Genomic DNA, 18,730 nt, shown 5'->3' on the forward strand with positions numbered 1-18,730 from the left:
TTCGAGTCCTGGCCTGATGACCCTTGTCGCATGTCTTCCCTCCCTCTCTCATTATCCACTTTCCTGTTGAGCCACTCTAAAATAAAGGCCGCTAGAACCAATAAAATCTTTTAAAAAGGAAAAAACAACTTAAAAGTGTCGTTGCTTTGTCAGTGAGTCAGGGGCAATTTATTGAAACGACCCAAAATGACGGATTTAACTGGAACCTTCTGAACTCAAGTTTCAGTATGACTGCTTACTGGCTTCCAGGCAGACAATGATGCTTGAAGACTATTGTCACACAAGCCAGCTTTAACTCTTGACACAACACGGGTGAATAAATGACTTCAACCCACCTGTTTGAAGAGGATTTATAAAAGGATTGCTTTATCTCCACACAACATCAAAAAATAAAAAAAGCAATAAATCAAGCAGGCAGATACTATGATAGAAATAAGCTTTTAACAACAAGACGGATATTCATTTCACTTTCATAATCTGAATTTCGAAAGCTGATTCAAGTTCAGAATAAAAGAAAGGACAAAAAAGAAAGAAAGAATCCTGGTTGAACGTGGATGTCGTAGCTAGAAGCGTCGGGGTTTTATCCCGAAAAAAACTCCCACTGACCATTTTAAGTCCAAATATAAGCGTTGCAAGTGCAATTCCCACAGAACATTTCAGACAGAAATGTGTAGCCATACCAGTCGCTAACCAAACTGCACCATACAAATGAGGAAGCACAAAGCTGTGAGATACAAAGCTTTCAAACTTCACTTCTATAATGAGTAATAAAGATCATATGAGTAAAAGCCGCGAACAGTGTTGTTTCTTTGGCCTAAGGTGACTGTCCCAATCTGACATCCTGTGCTTCACTTAAGCACATAAGAAAAGTGATAGAAGTGGATTCTGAGTGTGTGCGTGTGCGTGTGTGTGTGTGTGTGTGTGTGTGTGTTAATTATAAGAAAGCACTCAGAAGCAGCAGCAGCAACCTGATGGGGAGTGAAGGAGGAAAAAGGGGAGGGCAGGAACTCCTCGGGTGTGGGAGTTTTGGGGGAATTCAGAAAATGTTGCTCTCAGATGCTTTGCCTGCCTTCAGCGAGAAAACTAAACCAAACAAAGGCCTTGATGTGCTCCATCAAGGATTTACAGTATTTTTTTTTTCTCTGCTCGCAGTGTTGGAAATGTCCCTCAGCCGCTCCCAGCAGGCTGCAGTTGCCGTTTCAGCTACAGGGCTCCGTTTTCTGACTTTTTCGGGGAGACAAAAGAACCGCAGGAGAGGAAAAGAACGGGAAGGTGGGGGCAGCAGGCAAAAAGTGAGGGGCGGGACAGCTAAAGTCTGTTCATTTAATGATGGGCCATAAAGACGTTGATGCGTAAACACAAACACACTTTAAGCTCGTTAAGAAATCCGCAATAATTAACTTCTAAAGGATGCACCACTCACACTGCGAGCGAGGAGTGGCTCAGCAGATGTAGTCAAAAATAATAACTAGGGAGGACCGTAAGATATAGAACAATAAATAGCCTGGGTTCATTCTGACTTACCAAAACAATGGCAAACTTCTCCTCCAGCTCGGTGGGGTCAGGCATGGGCACCTTCAGAGGCATGATGTGATGCTTCATCTCCGACTGGCCGTCAACACTCTCCACGTTACCCATTTTACCCTCCTGTCAACGTGAAACGTCCAAACTTCTCAGCTTTTTTCTTCTTCTTATTTCTCTGTTGGTGATAATCCACAGTGAGGCTAAATATTTTCCCCAAATTCCCCAGCTTTCTTTACGGCTTTCTCCACATAATCCACTTTTTTCGCGAGTAAAACTCGACTGACAACGCGGTAGTTTCCTAACACTGTCCCAATAAGTGCCATTTACCGTTAATCAAGCTAGCGATAAAAAACAAAAAAATACAATTCAAAACTTCCCACAGAAACGCAGCTTTCTTTCCCAAAGTGAAATATCAGATTCAACCGGCCAATCCATCACTCCAAAAAAAGCAAATTCTTCCTCAAAGCCGTTGATAAAGAGTCCTTTACTGGCCGACAGTAAGTTTTTCAAGCTGCTCAACTTTTCTTGGCTACGCTGCGTTTCCATTCATTATTGTTGTGTGATCCTGATTAAGCTGTTCGCCCTCGCATCCACTCAGAGGGCTGGGTTTCTTGTTTTTCCCTCCCCCACAAAGACTACTCTTGCTCCCATTGGCTAAAGAGGCGTCAGTCATTTGATCGTTTTCACATCTGTAGGCACTTGAAGCCCAGCCGTTGAAAGTGCAGCTGGATGTAGAAGTTAAAGGTCTACCAAACTTCACTGCCATCTTGTGGCCAAGCAGGAGTATGGCACAAAAACAAACCAAATATTTTTTTATTTAATTTCCTCATTTCTTCGACATTTTTTGGTTTGTGAAAATGAAAGAAAACAGTACCTGGTTTTCAAAAATATTTTATCATGCATCAGTTCCCTTTGATAACCTTAAACAGTGTACCTAATTGTTTCAATCATCCTCACACACATATGCAATCTGTAACTCTTATCTTCCATTATTTATCTTGTATTATAAACCCACTAATACATATATAATCAATTTCCTAACATTCGTGTATATTCTGTATAATCTGTGCATATAGCTCCCATATTTATATTTATATTTAGTCTTGTACACCTGTAAATAAATATTTATATCCTGTATAGCACTTCTGGATAGATGCAAACTACATTTCGTTGCTTGTACTTGTGATAGTGCATTCTATTCTATTCTAAAAGAAAATAAACATTCCCCACTGAGTGTGTAATTTAATTTAAGACAAATGCATACAATTTGTTCCCTTTTAAGTTTTATAAAACATGCTAACGTGTTCTGAGTTGGAAAAAAAGAACAGAATGAAGGGCTTTGATTCATGAGTGCAAACTTTAATCAACAAATTTAGCAAATGAACAATGATATGTTCCACGTATGCTAGCTAGAGCAGATATACAGTTCAGAGAGCACAATAATTTTCTTTCCTGCTCCACAAATGACCTCTTTGTGTCATTTATAAACAGTGGTGAACATTAGCATGGTCTTTTTTTGCGCAACTTGAAAAGTTCTAGTTTCACTGAAAGCACTGATACGCCAAACACTTACACACAAATAAGTATTTGTTTCTGTAACACCAGCACTCTGTAAAGGTTGGTCTTTCTAAAAGCACAGTGATTTAGATTCAGCTTACAGTATTGCACCTATGTTTTAGGCAAGAACCTAAAGGTTTGTAATACTCTGCTTTAGAAAAGTGAAACATAAGACATATAAAACTTCATCTTAAACACATAAACAGACAAATTGTGCACAGTTTTGTAATACTTAAGGCAATAATATAAACATACATAAACAAAGTACTATTTGGAATAACTTTAAGACTGTAAAATATAACATTTAAGGAACATTCTCTGTTGTGTTGAAATTGTAAATCAATGACACAGCATAAGGCATTTAATTATTTTTTTAAAAATAAACGTCAACAGCATGGGTGCATGTTTTAAAGCACATATACCACAGGTTTGTCATGCAACACGGTTGCATCTTTGTCAAATATCCAACAGGTGAAATTATCTGCTTGTGCAGAAAATATTCTGTTTGAGAATAATGAGATTTGTGTATTTTTTTCCCCCAATAAATACTGATGGTTTATGTTTCCGTGAGGCACATTTTTTTTTCTTTTTTGTTGCAGTGATGGTGTAATATTCCATTTAAGCTGAATTACAAATGCACAAATCACAGAAGCAACACCAGGTTTGTGTTAAATAGTACCAGAAATTGGATTCTTCTATGTGCTTTCTGCTATTAGATCATACCTGAAAAAAAATATAGAAAATGCAAGTTTATATTCCCAGATTAAGTGATTTTATGCAACATTTGTTAACATAAATAATATATTATCAGTTATATAAATACATTTGTTATTATGTTTAAATTAGTAAAACATCTCTCCTTTTTTACCATTGTGTGACACCAGCCTTGAGATCAATTTGGTCCAAATCCACCTGTAACTGAGGGGGGAGGAGCAAAAATAATCATGTTGGTAAAAGTAAAAAGAACTTAAAGTAATACCAAACTACAGTTCTGATTGCGTGCTGCTCAAAAGTACCTTTCCAATGAGCTCCTTCTCTCGGCTCATGAAGGAGCCGCTGTGCTTCACAGATAAATCTAGTCTTTTCTGCATGGACTCCTCCAGAGTGAAATCAAAGTCAAACCTGCAGAGTGACAGCAATATAATCAATGTCACTTCTAGTTGTACCACCATTATTTTTTGCCATTAGTCTCACCTCTCATTGAACTCTGGGTTGAGGTCCCTCTTCTTGGTGGCAGTTCGTCTCTTGGTTGTGGCCTTCTTGTCAGGCAGCAGGACGAAAGAAACGTACGGGTCGGCACCGTCCTTGGAGCAGGCTGCCAGGGCTCTGCGGATGTACAGAGATCCCATTTTTTTTCTGCAACCAACAGTTCTGAAGGAGAAATCTGATAAAAAGTTCTTAAAATGGTATAAAACCTGCAGGAGTGAACAATGATGAAAAGCCTGTTTTCGTCTGCAGAGTAGCCGATAGTGAGCTTCACTTGGCTGGCTGAGTTTCCATTATCCGCGGCGCTATAGACAAAAAGACACAAATCCAACATTTCTGCTAAGCGTTTTTTTAAGAAAGCAAACATGTTGTACATGCTATACAGTCCTCTGTTTAAATTATGAAAAACACTGTCTTTGCAAGCCAGGTTTGGAACAAATATGAAGAGAAAAACTATGTTTGACGTACATGGGAAATCCACTTCTGTGCTTCAGATCGAGATGGGAAGGATCCCATCTGGGCATGAATTGCTCTACACCTCCATCTCCACCTGCTCCAGGTGTGGCACGACACACTGCTAATTGGGTGTCCAATATCTGCAAAATTAGAAGAAGAAAAAAAAAAAATCAAGCTTCAAGTTTTGCTCAATTGAGTTTATTTAAGAAGACAATAACTGACAGCCAATGTCACCCAAATGCACTTTACAATAAAAACAGGTCCAATTTTCATCCAATCACATGGAGTACAATGCAGCCTAAATCCAATCAGATTAAGCTCCATCCACATATACGTTCCACTTTATTTAAAATCTGAAGATTTTATAGCTAGCTACACATAAAAAGAATTGGGCATTAGGGGACTTTCTAAGAAAAGGAAAACAAAGGTGGTATCTATACTTAATGGCAGGGATTCTGCGACGGGTAAATCTACAAACTACACCATGTTGCCAAAAGTATCCACTCATCTGCCTTCACACACATATGTTCTTGACAGACATCCCATTCTTAATCAATAAACAAGATGTTCTAAGGGGTTAAGATCAGTTGAGTTCTTCCACACCAAGCTCGCTGATCTTTAAGGAGCTGACTTTGTGCACTGTTGCACATTCATGTTGAAGCACGTACCGGGACATCCCGCAACTATTCCAAAACTGCCTGTCTCTATGCTGAGACATTCTAATTGATTTCACTTGATACAATGCAGTCAAACAAATGCTATTCCTCTGACAACTGCCAAACCCATACTGGATTAAATCAGTGAGACTACTTCGCGACTGCCATATGTCCTTTGGTAGCGTGCTTTACATCATTACTTCTGTTGCTTTGTATTGCATTGCTGATACAAGTCTTGCTTCTAGCTACCAGGCCATGGAACCCCATTCCAGGAAATCCTCTAGACTAGTGTTTTTCAACCCTGCAGGTTGGTGTGACTTAAGGACCAGGATTGGGAAAAACTGCTCTAGATGCTGTTTTTGAGCTAATTTGAAGACCACATGATGCTTGGAGGTCTGTAGCTGCAGACTCTGCAGAAGTTTGGAGACGTCTGCACACGGTGTGCCTCAGTATCTTCTGACTCTACTCTTTTTTCATAGACTACCACTTCATGACTGAACTGCTTTCCAATGGATTCCCTTCCTTGCAACACCACAAACTAAGTGGAAAGCTTAGTTTATATTTGAGACCTATCCGTTCTTTGACAAATATATTTAGAAGCAGTCAACATAGATGCTAGAATTTATCCACCAGTGTCCCCTGAAGTGACTGATATATTTGATTTCAATTATTTGCAGGGATGACTCAATACCTTTGACGGTAAGCTATATTTATAAAGGAGATTCGTTGTAAGACATTAGCTATAAGGGGAAAAATAGGTAATCAGGCTCCAACGCCTAGATCTGTAATCACATTCATTACATTGGGGTATCTACAGGAAGACTGTTATTAGATAAATAATACAGTACTAGTGCTACGTTAAGAAGGGGCTAACCATGACAGACATAGCGAATACAAGAAGCATTTACCGTGGTACGCAAACAACTGCAACCGAGTATAAACTGTGAATAAAAACAAAATTCAAAGTCATTTGAAACAGCTTTCCACTAGTTTGGAGATGGGATGGGGGGTCTAGTGTTGTGCTGAACCTAGTTCTACTTTCAGAAGTCACAGTTTGACATGAACTATAAAAACAAATCTGTGTCCAGTACCAAGAGTTCTTAAAGTGTGCAGTAATTTTTTGCAAAATAATCCTCCATATTTAAGTTGCATTGTCACCTAAGGATCTGCGTGGTCACTTAATATTGAATAATTGACTACAATAAATTCTCTGGATAGGGTCAATATTCTTAATGCAATTATGAAATAGAACAGAATTATCCTTTCAGGTATGACTGTGGAAAGTAAAAGGAAAGAGGAAGCATACACATTCACACCAAGATAAACAAAATTGAAAATAAGAATACGAGACTGTACTGTAAGGAGTACACATAGCCTACTAGGATTGATAAGTATGTGCATCTGTGTAGGGTAATTTAAACTAAAAAAATGTAAAAAAGAAAGAAAATTGTACAAGATGTTCATCTGTCTATTTGCATAAAAAACCAGGACTTTTACAGGAAGTGAAAAAACAGGAATGTGCAAACAACAGTAGGGATGTAAACATGTATTGAGTTATTGGGAACACTGAGGGTCCTAACAATTGCTGGGAGGAAGGTTATGGGAAAACGCTCCTTTGTGCACGGAGGATGCAGTCTGTCACTGAAGGAGCTCTTTGGTTTAAAATTGAGAGCTCATTGTACCTAAACAGGAACTTGAACCCTGAACTCTCAAATTTAATATCTGGTGTTCTAACGCCTGAGTTCATTAAGCTCTAAAAGTGTTTTAGCAAATGGTGTTCGGTTGTGGTTTCCCACATACAAACCACAGATAACCCTGCTTAGTTTCTCTGAGAAGGAAAGTGCAGGCATTGGCTGTTCTCTAAATAATTAAATCAATCCACTCAAGTCTATGACTAGTCTATGACTAACATATGACTAGAAATCTGTTTAGTTGCTAATAGGTTGCACAGGTTGTTTTGAAGATCAGAGCAGTTAAGAAAGATGTTTCTGTGGTACCTTGAGAGTGACTCTCAGCAGTATCTGACTCTCTGGCAGTGCTCCATCCAGTTTGAACCATTGGTCCAGCACCAAGCCTGACTCTGACAGCACCTCCCTCAGAAGGACAGTCAGGGACCCAAGAGTCTGGCCCCAGCTGTGAGAAAGCTATAAAAAAAAAAAAGAAAAAAAAAAGTGAAAGACATCAAACTTTGAATATATCTTTGTGAAACATCAGATTAGAAGTAAATACGGTCATGATTCATTAGCATTTTCTCTCACCTTCACTGTGAGTGTTTCATCTCTGGGGTCACGAACCAAAAAGTGAAATGCCTCATCCCATCGAGGAGATGTGGATCTCTCACAGACCTTTGAGAAGAAGCAAAGGAAACTTTTACAGCTTTCCACTGTGTTTGCTCTATACAGTTTGCTCAAACTAAATGCAACTACCTTGGTTTTGTATGACATATTCTTAAGTGTAACCTCTACTCCGGCCTTTGGCTCCTTTCCATTCTTCTTCAACTGAAACCACACAAACGTTTTACAGTGTTAAAGTAACTTGCAGGCTGAATCTCGGAGTTTTATGCAATGTATCAACACTTTAATGAAGAACAAACCCCCCTAGGGCTACAATCTCACCGGCAGGCCGTGGGCACGCTCCACGTACACAAACAACACAGCCGCAGATGGCACAACCTTGTTTTGGTATGACTGTTGGGACTGATACTGCAATACCTGCGAAGAAAGGAAAAGTATGCCACTGTGCAACACAAAATTAGTGGCTAAAGTTTGCTGCATACTGACTGTAAACAGAGGGACGTTGAGATCAAAAATCGATGTAAATTTCCCTAAAACAGAAGTTCACCATCTCCTTTTATTAATATCCTGTAGATCAGGGGTGGCCAACCCTGGTCCTCGAGAGCCGGTGTCCTGCAACTCTTAGATGTATCTCTACTTCAACACACCTGAGTCAAATAATGAGGTCATTAGAAGGACTCTGGAGAACCTGACTGCACTTGGGAGGTGATTCAGCTGTTGGACTCAGGTGTGTTGGACCAGGGAGACATCTAAGAGTTGCAGGACACCAGCCCTCGAGGACCAGGAGTGCCCTCCCCTGCCATAAACTAAGCTCCTTCCTGTGGGTAAAATGTTTTTCTTCGCAGTGGAAACCAAAATCCTCTTCGGTTTGTGATTGTTATAGAGCTGGTGCAATGATAACCAAAATATAGTGCTTTTGTGCAGTGGGGTATTCACTTTGTCTTGCACTTTTTATTGTCTTTACAAATCAATCATAAATGACAAATTGTGGCTTTTTGGACAAATAAAATTGCAACAAAATATATTTAATGTCAAAGTGAAAACCACTTAAAAACATATAACATCAAATAAGTGACTGCATATGAATTATCCCTTCAAGTCAGTATTTAGTAGATGTTCCTTTGAGAAGAGTTTGTGTGGATGGATCTCAATCAGACTGCACATCTAGACACTGCAGTATGACTTCGTGAGGCATTGTATATCATGAGAAAAAGAGATATTAAGTACATATCTTACCTGCTCCAGTCTCGGTAGGTCAGTCACTCTGGACAGCCACTCCATCACCAGGTGAACTCGACCTGATTTCACATCATTTAGAGTGTACCACTAGAAAAACAATCAAACAAAGTTAATGTGGTATGATCAGAAGTGCATTGCAAAGTATTGATGACCCCCTTTTTTTTGTCTCATAAGGTTTCTGGGAAATGGACCAACACAGAACAGTGCACAATCGTAAAGAGAAGGATACACAGCAGTGCCCATCTAAAAAACTGCATGGTGAGTGTTTGTTAAGATCAATTTTTAAGTCTTTCCACAGATTGTAGATTTAGGTCTTAATTTTTGACTGGGCCACTCTAACATATAAATATGGTTTTATCTATTCCATTTCATTGTAGCTTTGCTTGAATGTTTCTACAGAAATAACCACTGAAGATAGGCACCAGCCTCCCCATGACCCTGCATTGGTCAGCAAGTATAGACAATGACTGGCTGGATAAAAACCATGCATGCTATTCCTTCTAATTCCCAATTGTATGCCACTTTGTGTCTGTCCTCCACAGATAGGGTTTCCTATCTAGACCAAAAAGCTAAATTTTTGTCTTGTGGAAGAGTCACTACTTAGCACTCCTTCAGACGCTCCTACAGGAAAAACCCTGGGCCTTCTGGCTTCCTAGATTAATGCTCCGCTGTTCAAGGCCTGTCATTTTAGGTAGATAGACACATAGGTTTAGTCTTGCCATATTTTTTCCTATTTCAGATGATACACTGAAAAGAGCTGTGTCAGATTTTCAAAACCTTTCTCCAATATATCCCTGATTTGTCTGCGGTCAGTTTGTGATGATGCTTGTTCTCCAGTTTTCTTTAACAAACCACTTTGAGGTCTGTTGGACAACATTTGCCAACAAGGGCATTAATTGGTTACTTCTGGTTTGGTCAGTGGGTTTCAGAGTAAAAGAGGCTGAATACATATCCAGGCCAAACATTTCATGTATACAGTTTTTGTAAAACTTGTTAAAAACCATGTGTGTGTGTGTTTTGTTTTTTTCTTTCACTTTATAATTGTGGGTTTCCTTGTGTTGGTCTATCACATAAAGTAAAACACATAAAATTTACTGAAGCTTGTGACTTCCATAAAACAAAACGTTAAAAGTTGGATAGACTACAATTTTTTTAAAGTAAACTGTAGATATTGATGATAACATGGGTTAAATCTATCAGATTAATTTCACACACCGTATCAATGAACTGGGCGCTTATGATGTCTCTTAGGTTAAGCTTGAACCTGCAAACACAACATTCAATTAAAGGTTTACTCCCCATTTCCACACATTTAGTTAAAACTAATAAATAAAAGCAACAATGTACCGTCCAAGGAAGTCATCCTGATCAATGTCCTTATCAAACAGCTCAAACTGGACCTCTTGACCTGGAAGCTGGGTCAAAATCACCTAGGCACACAAAAATGACACTTGGAGCATTATGATTTTATTAAATCAACAAAATAACAGATTTTTGTAGCAAAAAAACAAAAAACAAAACAAAACAAGAAAACCTCATAAAGTTCATTCCAGACAGGATTGAGATTCTCTTTGATGGTGTGGCTGCGGAAAGTTATACCAGCGACACGGATCTTGACGTAGGGGTCACTCTTTCCTTTCACCATCCCCCCCATGAAGTTGTCCTTGGCTATCAGGTTTTGGGCCTCCACCAGATGGATTCGTAACACTCCCTGAAAGCATCAGAGCAACAACAGGCACTGTTACACCAGCCTGCGAGAGCACTCCCACTTACCCCATCTTGAGATAATGGTTTCTGTTTACCTCGGTTGCAAACTCTGGGTCAGGGGTGGTGTTCTGTGGTCGCGATGGCTGAGGTTTGGTTAACCCGCCGGACCCTGCAGAGTTCTGGTTCGATGCGACGTCTCCCTGACCCAATCCGGATCCTGAGCCTGAAGGGGGTGGAGACGGAGTTGTGGGAGAGGCGTCATCACTTAGCCACAAAATCTATCAGGGAATAGAGAGAGGGTTGGTTGAGCAGAATAATAAAATTAAAAAAAATTTTTAAAAAATAAGAATGAAGCGGGTTTGTTAGTGCATATTCAATTAAATGAAGTCCTGTTTTTTTTTCTACTTAATCTACGGCATAATCATGTATTTATGTAAAAATTGGATTTCATTTCTGCCAATAAAAGATTGTTAATTTGATATCTTCACCCAGTTTGGTTTTGGTCTCCCTGTTACATTTGCCTCTTTTTGTTGTGTGTGTGCACAGGCAGAAAACAGGAGAAATACAAACCCTCAGCACAATTTTGGCATAGAGGCGGCTGCCTGATCCCGAATTTTCCAGTTGGAACCACTGGTCCAAGGTGAGCTCATTGCTTTCCAGAAGGCGGTTCAGAGGAATTATCAAGCTGCCCAAAGACAACGACCGGTCATCGTCCTTCACCTAAGACATATTACCAGGGGACAATTTATCAGAGTTTAAAGGAAAAGAGTGCAGTTAATGGATCAGAGGAAGCAAGAAATGCACTGCATATATGTAAAAAGGACTTACCTGGATGTCAATATCTTGTTTGCGAGGATCCTGAATGAAGAAAGTGAAAGCATCCTCCCAAACAGGGCTGTTGGTCCCGTAGCAGGTCTGCAGTTGCATGAAGAGGACATCCATTAAGCTCAAAATTTGATCCAATGTGCCAACAACGGTTACAGTGCATCACAAAAGCATTCTTCTCACACATTTTCCATATTATGTCACATTACCACCACAAATTTCGGATTTGCTGTAATAGATCAGCACAAAACAGTGAAGAATTGTGAGGCTTTTAAAATCAAAGAATAAAAAGAATGGTGCTGTGCTTCTGTATTCAACCCCATTGAATTAATAATTTGTGGAAAGAAGAGGTCTGGGTTTTGACTGGACCATTCCAATACATGACATTGCTTTAATTCACTCCGTTGTAGAGCTGGCTGTCTGTTTATGGTAGTCGTCCAGATGACACTGAACATCCTCCTCTGCATCGAGTCTTTTGAAGCTTTTAACAGGTTTTCTTCCAGTATTTAAGTTTCCTGTCCATGTGGAAAAATGTCCCCACAGCATGATGCTGCCATGACTACTTTGTTTCACCACTGGTGTAGACTCTTCAAGGTTATGTGACGTGTCAGTTTTTATCGTATAATTTGCAGACCATACAAGATTTTCCTTCCACTTCACAACTTTGCAATATTTTCTGCTGGTCTTTCACACAAATTTACATATAAAACATATTGAAATAAGCTGTAACGTGAGAAAGATAAATAGATTTAAAACCATTTTAAAGATACTGTACTTTTAAAGGTTTACCTTGCTTTCTTTAGTTGTGTCCTGAACAGAAATCTGCACCATTGGGCTTGGATCCTTGTTACCTTTCCTCATCTGCAACATTTTAAACAAATCAGATTCAGAGATTCAAAGTTTCGGCTCACAGCATGAAGCAGCGATCAGGATGGCTCACAGGCAGCTCGTACGCCTGGTCAAGATAGATGGCGAGGATGGCCGCAGACGGGGCATCAGCTGTCTTTGCTGTCAAGTTCTGGTTCTTCTGAACAACCTGGTTAAAAAAAAACAAAAACAAAAAGCAGAAAAATATTTCGGTATTTTATAAACTCAGTTTCTATTTATGGAAAAATATATATGCAGTGCAGTGTGGCTTCACCTCGCTCAGTCTGTCAGCAGAGGACAGCAGAGAGAGCCACTCCAGCCGCAGGTGAACGCTGCCAGAGCCGACGTCCCTCAGATTGAACCACTGCAGGAAAGAGTCAGAAGGCTCATTAAACACACATTTCTCTCAGGGGGCTGATTCGGGTGTTTTCTACATGCTGCAAAAAGCCCGCAGGTGGTGAGATCACAAGGAGGCACATGGTGTCTCCAGTGTCACATGATAACAGGAGTGCTGCAGTCTGACTCAGATATTTCTTTTCAGCGCAACACAAAGCTAATAACTGCATACTTAGATACTGCTTCATTTCTAAAAGCACAAATACTTACGTCATCCACGATTCTGGCCTTTTTCACAATATCCAGATCAATCTTGGCCCTAGAAGGAAGATGCAAGCAAAAATAATATAAACAGAAAATCAATACATCTTTAAAATAATAAAAAGAGTTACAAGAAAGAACTCTTGTAACTTATGTTTTTAAGAGAAGCGTGGTATGAAATAGCAAAAAGCAGTTATGGAAGTGACATGAGAAGCACACCGAAACAGAGTGAGGATGAGTGAGAATGAGTAAGCTACCTCCCCAGGAAGTCATCCTGGTCTGGGTCTTTGTCAAACACTTCCACTTCCAACTCCTGACCAGGTACTTCATGGACAATAACCTGACGCACACACACATCCGCACACACCGTAGGACAAACACCAACCCAATAAAGACATAAATATAGATAAAGCAGCAAATGGCATAATACACGAGCAATGCAAACAAAATCACAATGGTAAAGAACACTTCACTGCTGTGGCTAAACAGCTGAATAATTCAGGACATAGATTTCAGAACGCGTCCCTGAGCAAGTAGCTTCTTATCTCAAAAACAGCCCCTTCCTGTTGCTAAAGAAGACGATAAAAATCTTCACAGAGCTGTTTGCGGCAACAGGAGCGCGCTGACTATAAGAGACTTAAGTTAAATCCTAACAAAGCAGAGAAATTAACAAGGTGTGCGCCATCACACACCTTGTTTGTATGCCAAAGTTGTAGATCTTTTGTCGTGGATTTTTTTTTTTTATTATTATTTTTTTTTTTAAAGGTGAGTTCCGGTCGCATTTGCTTTACCTCATACATTTCCCTCCACTGCGGGTTCAAGTTGCTGTCTACGTGGTGTGAGGTGAAGATCTGGGTTCCCACGCGCAGCACGGCGTACGGGTCCGACTTCCCGTCAATCAGCCCCTTGATGACAGTGTCCTTGGCCGTGAGGTCCTCAGCTTCCAGCAGGTGGATACGAACAACTCCCTAACGGGGACATGTGCACACGGAAAGAAAATTACACAAATATAGTTACCGTGGTTCCAGATATCTGGAGAAACCCACTGTATGAGAGATTTACCCTTGGCAGAGGGGAGCGAAGCTGCGCCACGTGCAGGTCAGCCACTAGGGGGATAGTGAGGCGGTTGGGGAGAACCAGGTGGGAAGCTATTGCATCCATGATCATCGTGTCCGACATGGCACTGCAAATGAATAATATTGGGCAATATTACCAATAGTACCCAAATGACTATTTGAATAATTTGCCAGGTAGTTTTCTTATATTTTAGGTATATTTTTATATTTGGCTGTTCAAACCGACACATTATGTTAAAAGCAGACACTAAATGGCTTCATTAGCACATTGGCTAACATGTTCTTGTACACTTAAGCTCTTTTGTTGATCTCCGATTTTCTACTGGACGCGTAGTAAGCAAATTCATTTTTGACGTTTCTGTTTGTTGGAGTAGGCCTAAATGTCCAAATCGGATGGATAAAAACAGAGAAAGCGAAGAATAAGTCTTAAAAACTCACTTGAGACCGGGGATATCCAACAGATTTGTAAGTCCAGTCCAGTTGATGTCCAGCTTCTACAAATAGCAGGCGAACGAGAACATTAGTTTTAAGAAATATATCTTACTAAGATATGAAAGCGGGTCAAACGTCGAAAAACACTCACAGGCCTGCGAATAAAGAACATCGTAACAGCTCCGACCAGAGGCACGTCTCCAATCAGGGGCTCCAAGATCACACGCAGCTTTCCATGGAGCTACGAGAGAAAACACAGCTGAAAACTGACTTTTAAATCTAAGGATAATTTTAAATTTTTGAAAAAAAAGACACTGTACCTGCACTCCCTTCACACCGGCTTTGCAGAAGTACTTCTTAATTTCGACATTTATTTCCACATCACCGGCGTAGCTTCAAAGAGGAGGCAAATATAAAGATAAATGTTTAACTAAGGGGAAGCAGCTCGCGGGTGTTATGACAGAGGTGGTATTTTTGTGGTGAGTACACAGATCTGCTGTTACAAACAAACAGACCTCTTGGTATTGTAATTCAAGGAAGTTTTAGTCTCTGTAGATGTGCTTACAAGGACAGATTAAGGAACATTGTGGTGGGTTACCTGAGGTACAAATCCAACATAACTTGTCTTTTGTCGTGCTCTGTGTGAGCCTTTACACCGACCAGCTTCAGAGCCTGTGAAACACAAAGACAGCCTTCAATTAAAGCAAACTGAAAACCTTCTATAGAGCGACACAGAACCTTAGATAACTTCATTAGCTGTGGGTTATTTAACTTTTATGCGTTGAGCATAATTATAAGAAAATAAACCCTTAGGCTTCATACAGTTTTGATGCCCTACCCACATAAGTATTTTAAATAAATGCACTTACAACATAGTGACTCATCCATACCAGTGTAAAAAGGATTGTTTCCAAACAACCTTTTAAAAGGTAGCTACAAAAATCAATTGTAAAAATATGGATTAAGCTTGCAAGCTACATTATTAGACTGTCTCACATGCTGCACAAACTAGGCAGAGCCTTTGATGCAAACTAATAAAAAGCTCCCATACAATCTGTCCCATGAACACACCTTCTCTCCCAGGTTGACCTTAGTGAAGTTGAGGGTCTGCAGATGGATGCTGGAAGCTCGGATGGCAGGAGCGATGGTTCCTACCAGCAGCTTCTCCAGATACTGGCCAACAAAGGGCCAGGCCTGCTGCAGGATCTGCGCAACAGAGCATACGGCCGTTCATCACACCTCCAGCGCTCATCCAAGCAATGCAAAGAGAATATTCCATATTCTTATCAAACATGCTTTATTTGCATACATTTTTGGGATTAATGTATGCCAAAATTATATGCTCTGCATGCGTTAAATCCTCGCGGTGGGACATCGCACTAATTACGTATACGCTGTCAACTCCAATAACAGATACGTGGCAGCATGCCTGCAAGTGCAAATGATCTCTTGGCTGACACATCGGGAAGCCTGGAGTGGTTAAGCAGGCCGGCTGAGAAACGAGTCCCATCATCTGTCTGTCCTACAAGCAGGTCGTCTGTCGCAGACTTCATTACAATTTCCCCTCAAGATCACCGCTCTCCGTTATTAGTATTCATACTCATGCTCGCCCTGTGCTGATGCAAAGTGACTGCACTGACAGAGACAAAGAAGTTGCATTAAGATCTGAAATGCTTTCCTCTCAATTACATGAGTGGATAATCCTCGTCGGACACTGGGGATGCACCAGCAGACAGCTTAGAGTCCACTTGTGCATACTTTACCTTATTAATAAACGTGAGCCCTTAATGCTGCTGCTGTGGGAAGTTACTCAACTGAATCAGAGTTGCCGCCAATGCCAGATGGAGCAGAGCAGGCCAAAGACATACAGATAGCTCTGTGTTTAAACAGATGGAAAGTACACAGCTGCCTACGGGCGAAACAGACAAAGGAGAGAGGGAGCATACCTTATTCAGCCACTCCACTTTTTCCACATCTGGAAAACTGACCTGTAGATGAAAAGCAATAGAAACTGAGTAAAATACTCAGAGTTGTATTACATACATTTAGTTATTCTACAGACAAAGATTTCAATGCGCTTTAAAATGATTTTATCTGATGATGAGATCTTCAAAAGGCTTCACAACCTGAAAGTGCGGCGTGGATTTATATTCACCAAGGTCTCCTTGGTCAATACTTTACAGCTTTAGAGATGTCTTTGAGAGAATCCACCAAGTTTAGTCCATTTACAGAATGAACTGTTGCCAATTCATCAAGGCAAAGTACTGGATGCAGAGCATCTGCAAACCACAAATACCCACTTAGACCAACTTGATTTAGGCCTGGACTTTAACTAGAGCATTGTAAAACACAAACATGCTTTGGTCTATGCAATTTCATTGTAGCTGCTGATATTTTTAGGGTCGTAGTCTAGCTAGAAGACGAACCTCCAGCCCAGCATCAAGTATTTAGGAGACTCTAACAGATTTTCTTCCAGTGTTGTCCTGCTTTTGGCTTCATCCATCGACTCTGATCAATTTCCATGCAGTAGAAAAGCTTACCCACAGCATGGTGCTGCCACCACCATGTTTCACTGTGGGTGGAGCCATGTGTGGAGGATGATATACAGTGTTACAGTGTAAAAAAAAAAAAAAAACATAAATTATTTTCTTCAAAACATGTATCTCTTTTGTCTAGCGAAATATGAAATATATTAAAGTGTGTTATTGTAGAGTGGTCTCGTTCATTGACTGCTGGAGAAAAAAGCAACTGTTTATCTGCCTGATTTTAACATTAAGCGGGAATTGCGCAAAGTTATTCAACTGATGAATCAGTTTGCGTACATCTACTTTAAACAGACATATGTAGTAGAAAAAATGGTTTTAAACACGTTAAACTAGGCTGAGAACTTCTCAGGAAACCAACCGACCACAGATGCCGTATATCTTCTTTTTAGATCTATGCTGACAACATCCGCACAAACACCAGCACACAAAAACACACACACACACACACGCACACACACCCCTTACGCTGCTTATTCCACAATCTTGCCAGATATGGAGGTCCTGATCACTGCCTAGCTCGTCCAGTTTTTGGAGCATAAAATGATCACCAGCTGGTTCACAGAAGGGGAAACTACATGAAAAAAACTCTACAGAAAATCTGCCTCTGAATATCTAAGATATGGGGAAATGACGTGTGTAAAAATGTGGTTTTTATATATGTGATCATGGCGAATGTAATTAAAGGCATACAACGATAATAAACGGTGAAGGTCAGATTCAGCTGCAGATTAACTTCCCATGCGGAGTTGAAAGCTGCAGAGGAGGATTCCCCCTTACCCAGGGAGGCAGATCCCTCCTGGTTCTGAACAGCTTCTGAGTGGTGAACTCCATCTCGTTCTCCAGGAGGTACATGGAAGACTTGAGCCTCATCTCCTTCTCCTGCCGACCGTGTTTGTATCCCATGTAGATCATCAGCCCGAGCAGCACCAGGCTTATGCTGAAGCCGTAATATCCGGCCAGGTAAACCGGGAGGAGAGCAGCGAGGCATTTCCCAAACGACCACAGCACACTGACTGCTCCCTCACTGGGGGGGCGGCTCGGTGAGGCCGGGGCTGCTGGTGCAGTCCGAGCCGTGCCGCCGCTCATGTCCGGGTCTCCGTCTGCGGTGTGCATGTTGGTGAGATGCGGATGGCTTCACCGTCAGCTCTCTAGGTCTGTCCTTTCTTCTTACCTTCCCCGCAGAGAGGCGAGCCCCGGCGCACAGCGACGCAGTTTAATCACAGGAACCACAGAGACAGAAAAAAAAAAAAAAAAGTGTTTCTATTCGCCTCGGTTCCGCAGGGCTCTGTCGTGAACCGCTCCGCGTCTGATCCGTTTGAGCTGCTCTGGAGGAGCAGGACAAGCAGAGACAGAGACCAGAGAGGGCGGGCTGAGCTTCAAGCCCTCAATCAGAGTATAAACTCAGATCCTGGTATTAACTTGTAGCGTCATGTGCTGCTGGCGGGCGGAGCGTACACGCAGAAACGCAAAAAATAAAAATAAAAAATGAAAAGGTATGTTGCATCTGGAGATGAACCTGAGAGCAATTGGGTTATGATAATTTAACCACCGACTCCAAAACAGGACTACCTCCACCTCCATCCGGCGTTATCTTTTCACACTGCCTGTCAGTCACAGGATAAATCCTCCCGTGTGCGCAGGCGCTCATGTCCACTGCAGCAACTTCACAGCAGCACCAACAGGTTCATGTGTGGATACAAAAATGAATCTCGGATGAATTCATGACATACAAATAGATGTAATTCAGT

The 18,730-nt window shown here is 40.9% G+C and overlaps 2 protein-coding genes across 7 annotated transcripts in view; both read right to left on the minus strand.

Annotated features, from left to right (window-relative positions):
• The window catches only part of fmnl3 (formin-like 3), a 36,207-nt gene extending 33,985 nt beyond the window's left edge, over nt 1-2,222 (minus strand). For 4 of the 6 annotated variants that reach the window (XM_044112096.1, XM_044112086.1, XM_044112053.1 and 1 more), the window contains exon 1: nt 1,525-2,222. In XM_044112096.1, the coding sequence (XP_043968031.1) occupies nt 1,525-1,638 (114 nt within the window). In that variant the 5' untranslated portion in view covers nt 1,639-2,222. The remainder of the gene's footprint in view (nt 1-1,524) is intronic. The other 2 variants (XM_044112072.1, XM_044112078.1) reach the window with 2 other exon arrangements.
• Nucleotides 2,223-2,867: 645 nt separating this feature from the next.
• Nucleotides 2,868-18,613, minus strand: esyt1a (extended synaptotagmin-like protein 1a). The gene is made up of 31 exons (XM_044112115.1): nt 17,760-18,613; nt 16,383-16,424; nt 15,508-15,642; nt 15,035-15,108; nt 14,757-14,829; nt 14,588-14,677; nt 14,443-14,498; nt 13,991-14,111; nt 13,720-13,896; nt 13,186-13,268; nt 12,938-12,986; nt 12,606-12,695; nt 12,405-12,500; nt 12,254-12,325; nt 11,468-11,554; nt 11,210-11,359; nt 10,735-10,917; nt 10,467-10,643; nt 10,280-10,362; nt 10,148-10,196; nt 8,930-9,019; nt 8,015-8,110; nt 7,826-7,897; nt 7,658-7,744; nt 7,397-7,543; nt 4,756-4,883; nt 4,497-4,592; nt 4,276-4,407; nt 4,098-4,203; nt 3,950-3,999; nt 2,868-3,804 (listed from the first exon to the last, which is right to left on the minus strand). Exons 1-31 carry the CDS (start codon nt 18,093-18,095, stop codon nt 3,777-3,779), a joined length of 3,255 nt encoding a protein of 1,084 aa, XP_043968050.1. The 5' UTR covers nt 18,096-18,613; the 3' UTR covers nt 2,868-3,776.
• Nucleotides 18,614-18,730: the final 117 nt, after the last annotated feature.

The sequence above is a fragment of the Gambusia affinis genome, linkage group LG01, assembly GCF_019740435.1.
Source record: "Gambusia affinis linkage group LG01, SWU_Gaff_1.0, whole genome shotgun sequence".
Taxonomy (NCBI): domain Eukaryota; kingdom Metazoa; phylum Chordata; class Actinopteri; order Cyprinodontiformes; family Poeciliidae; genus Gambusia; species Gambusia affinis.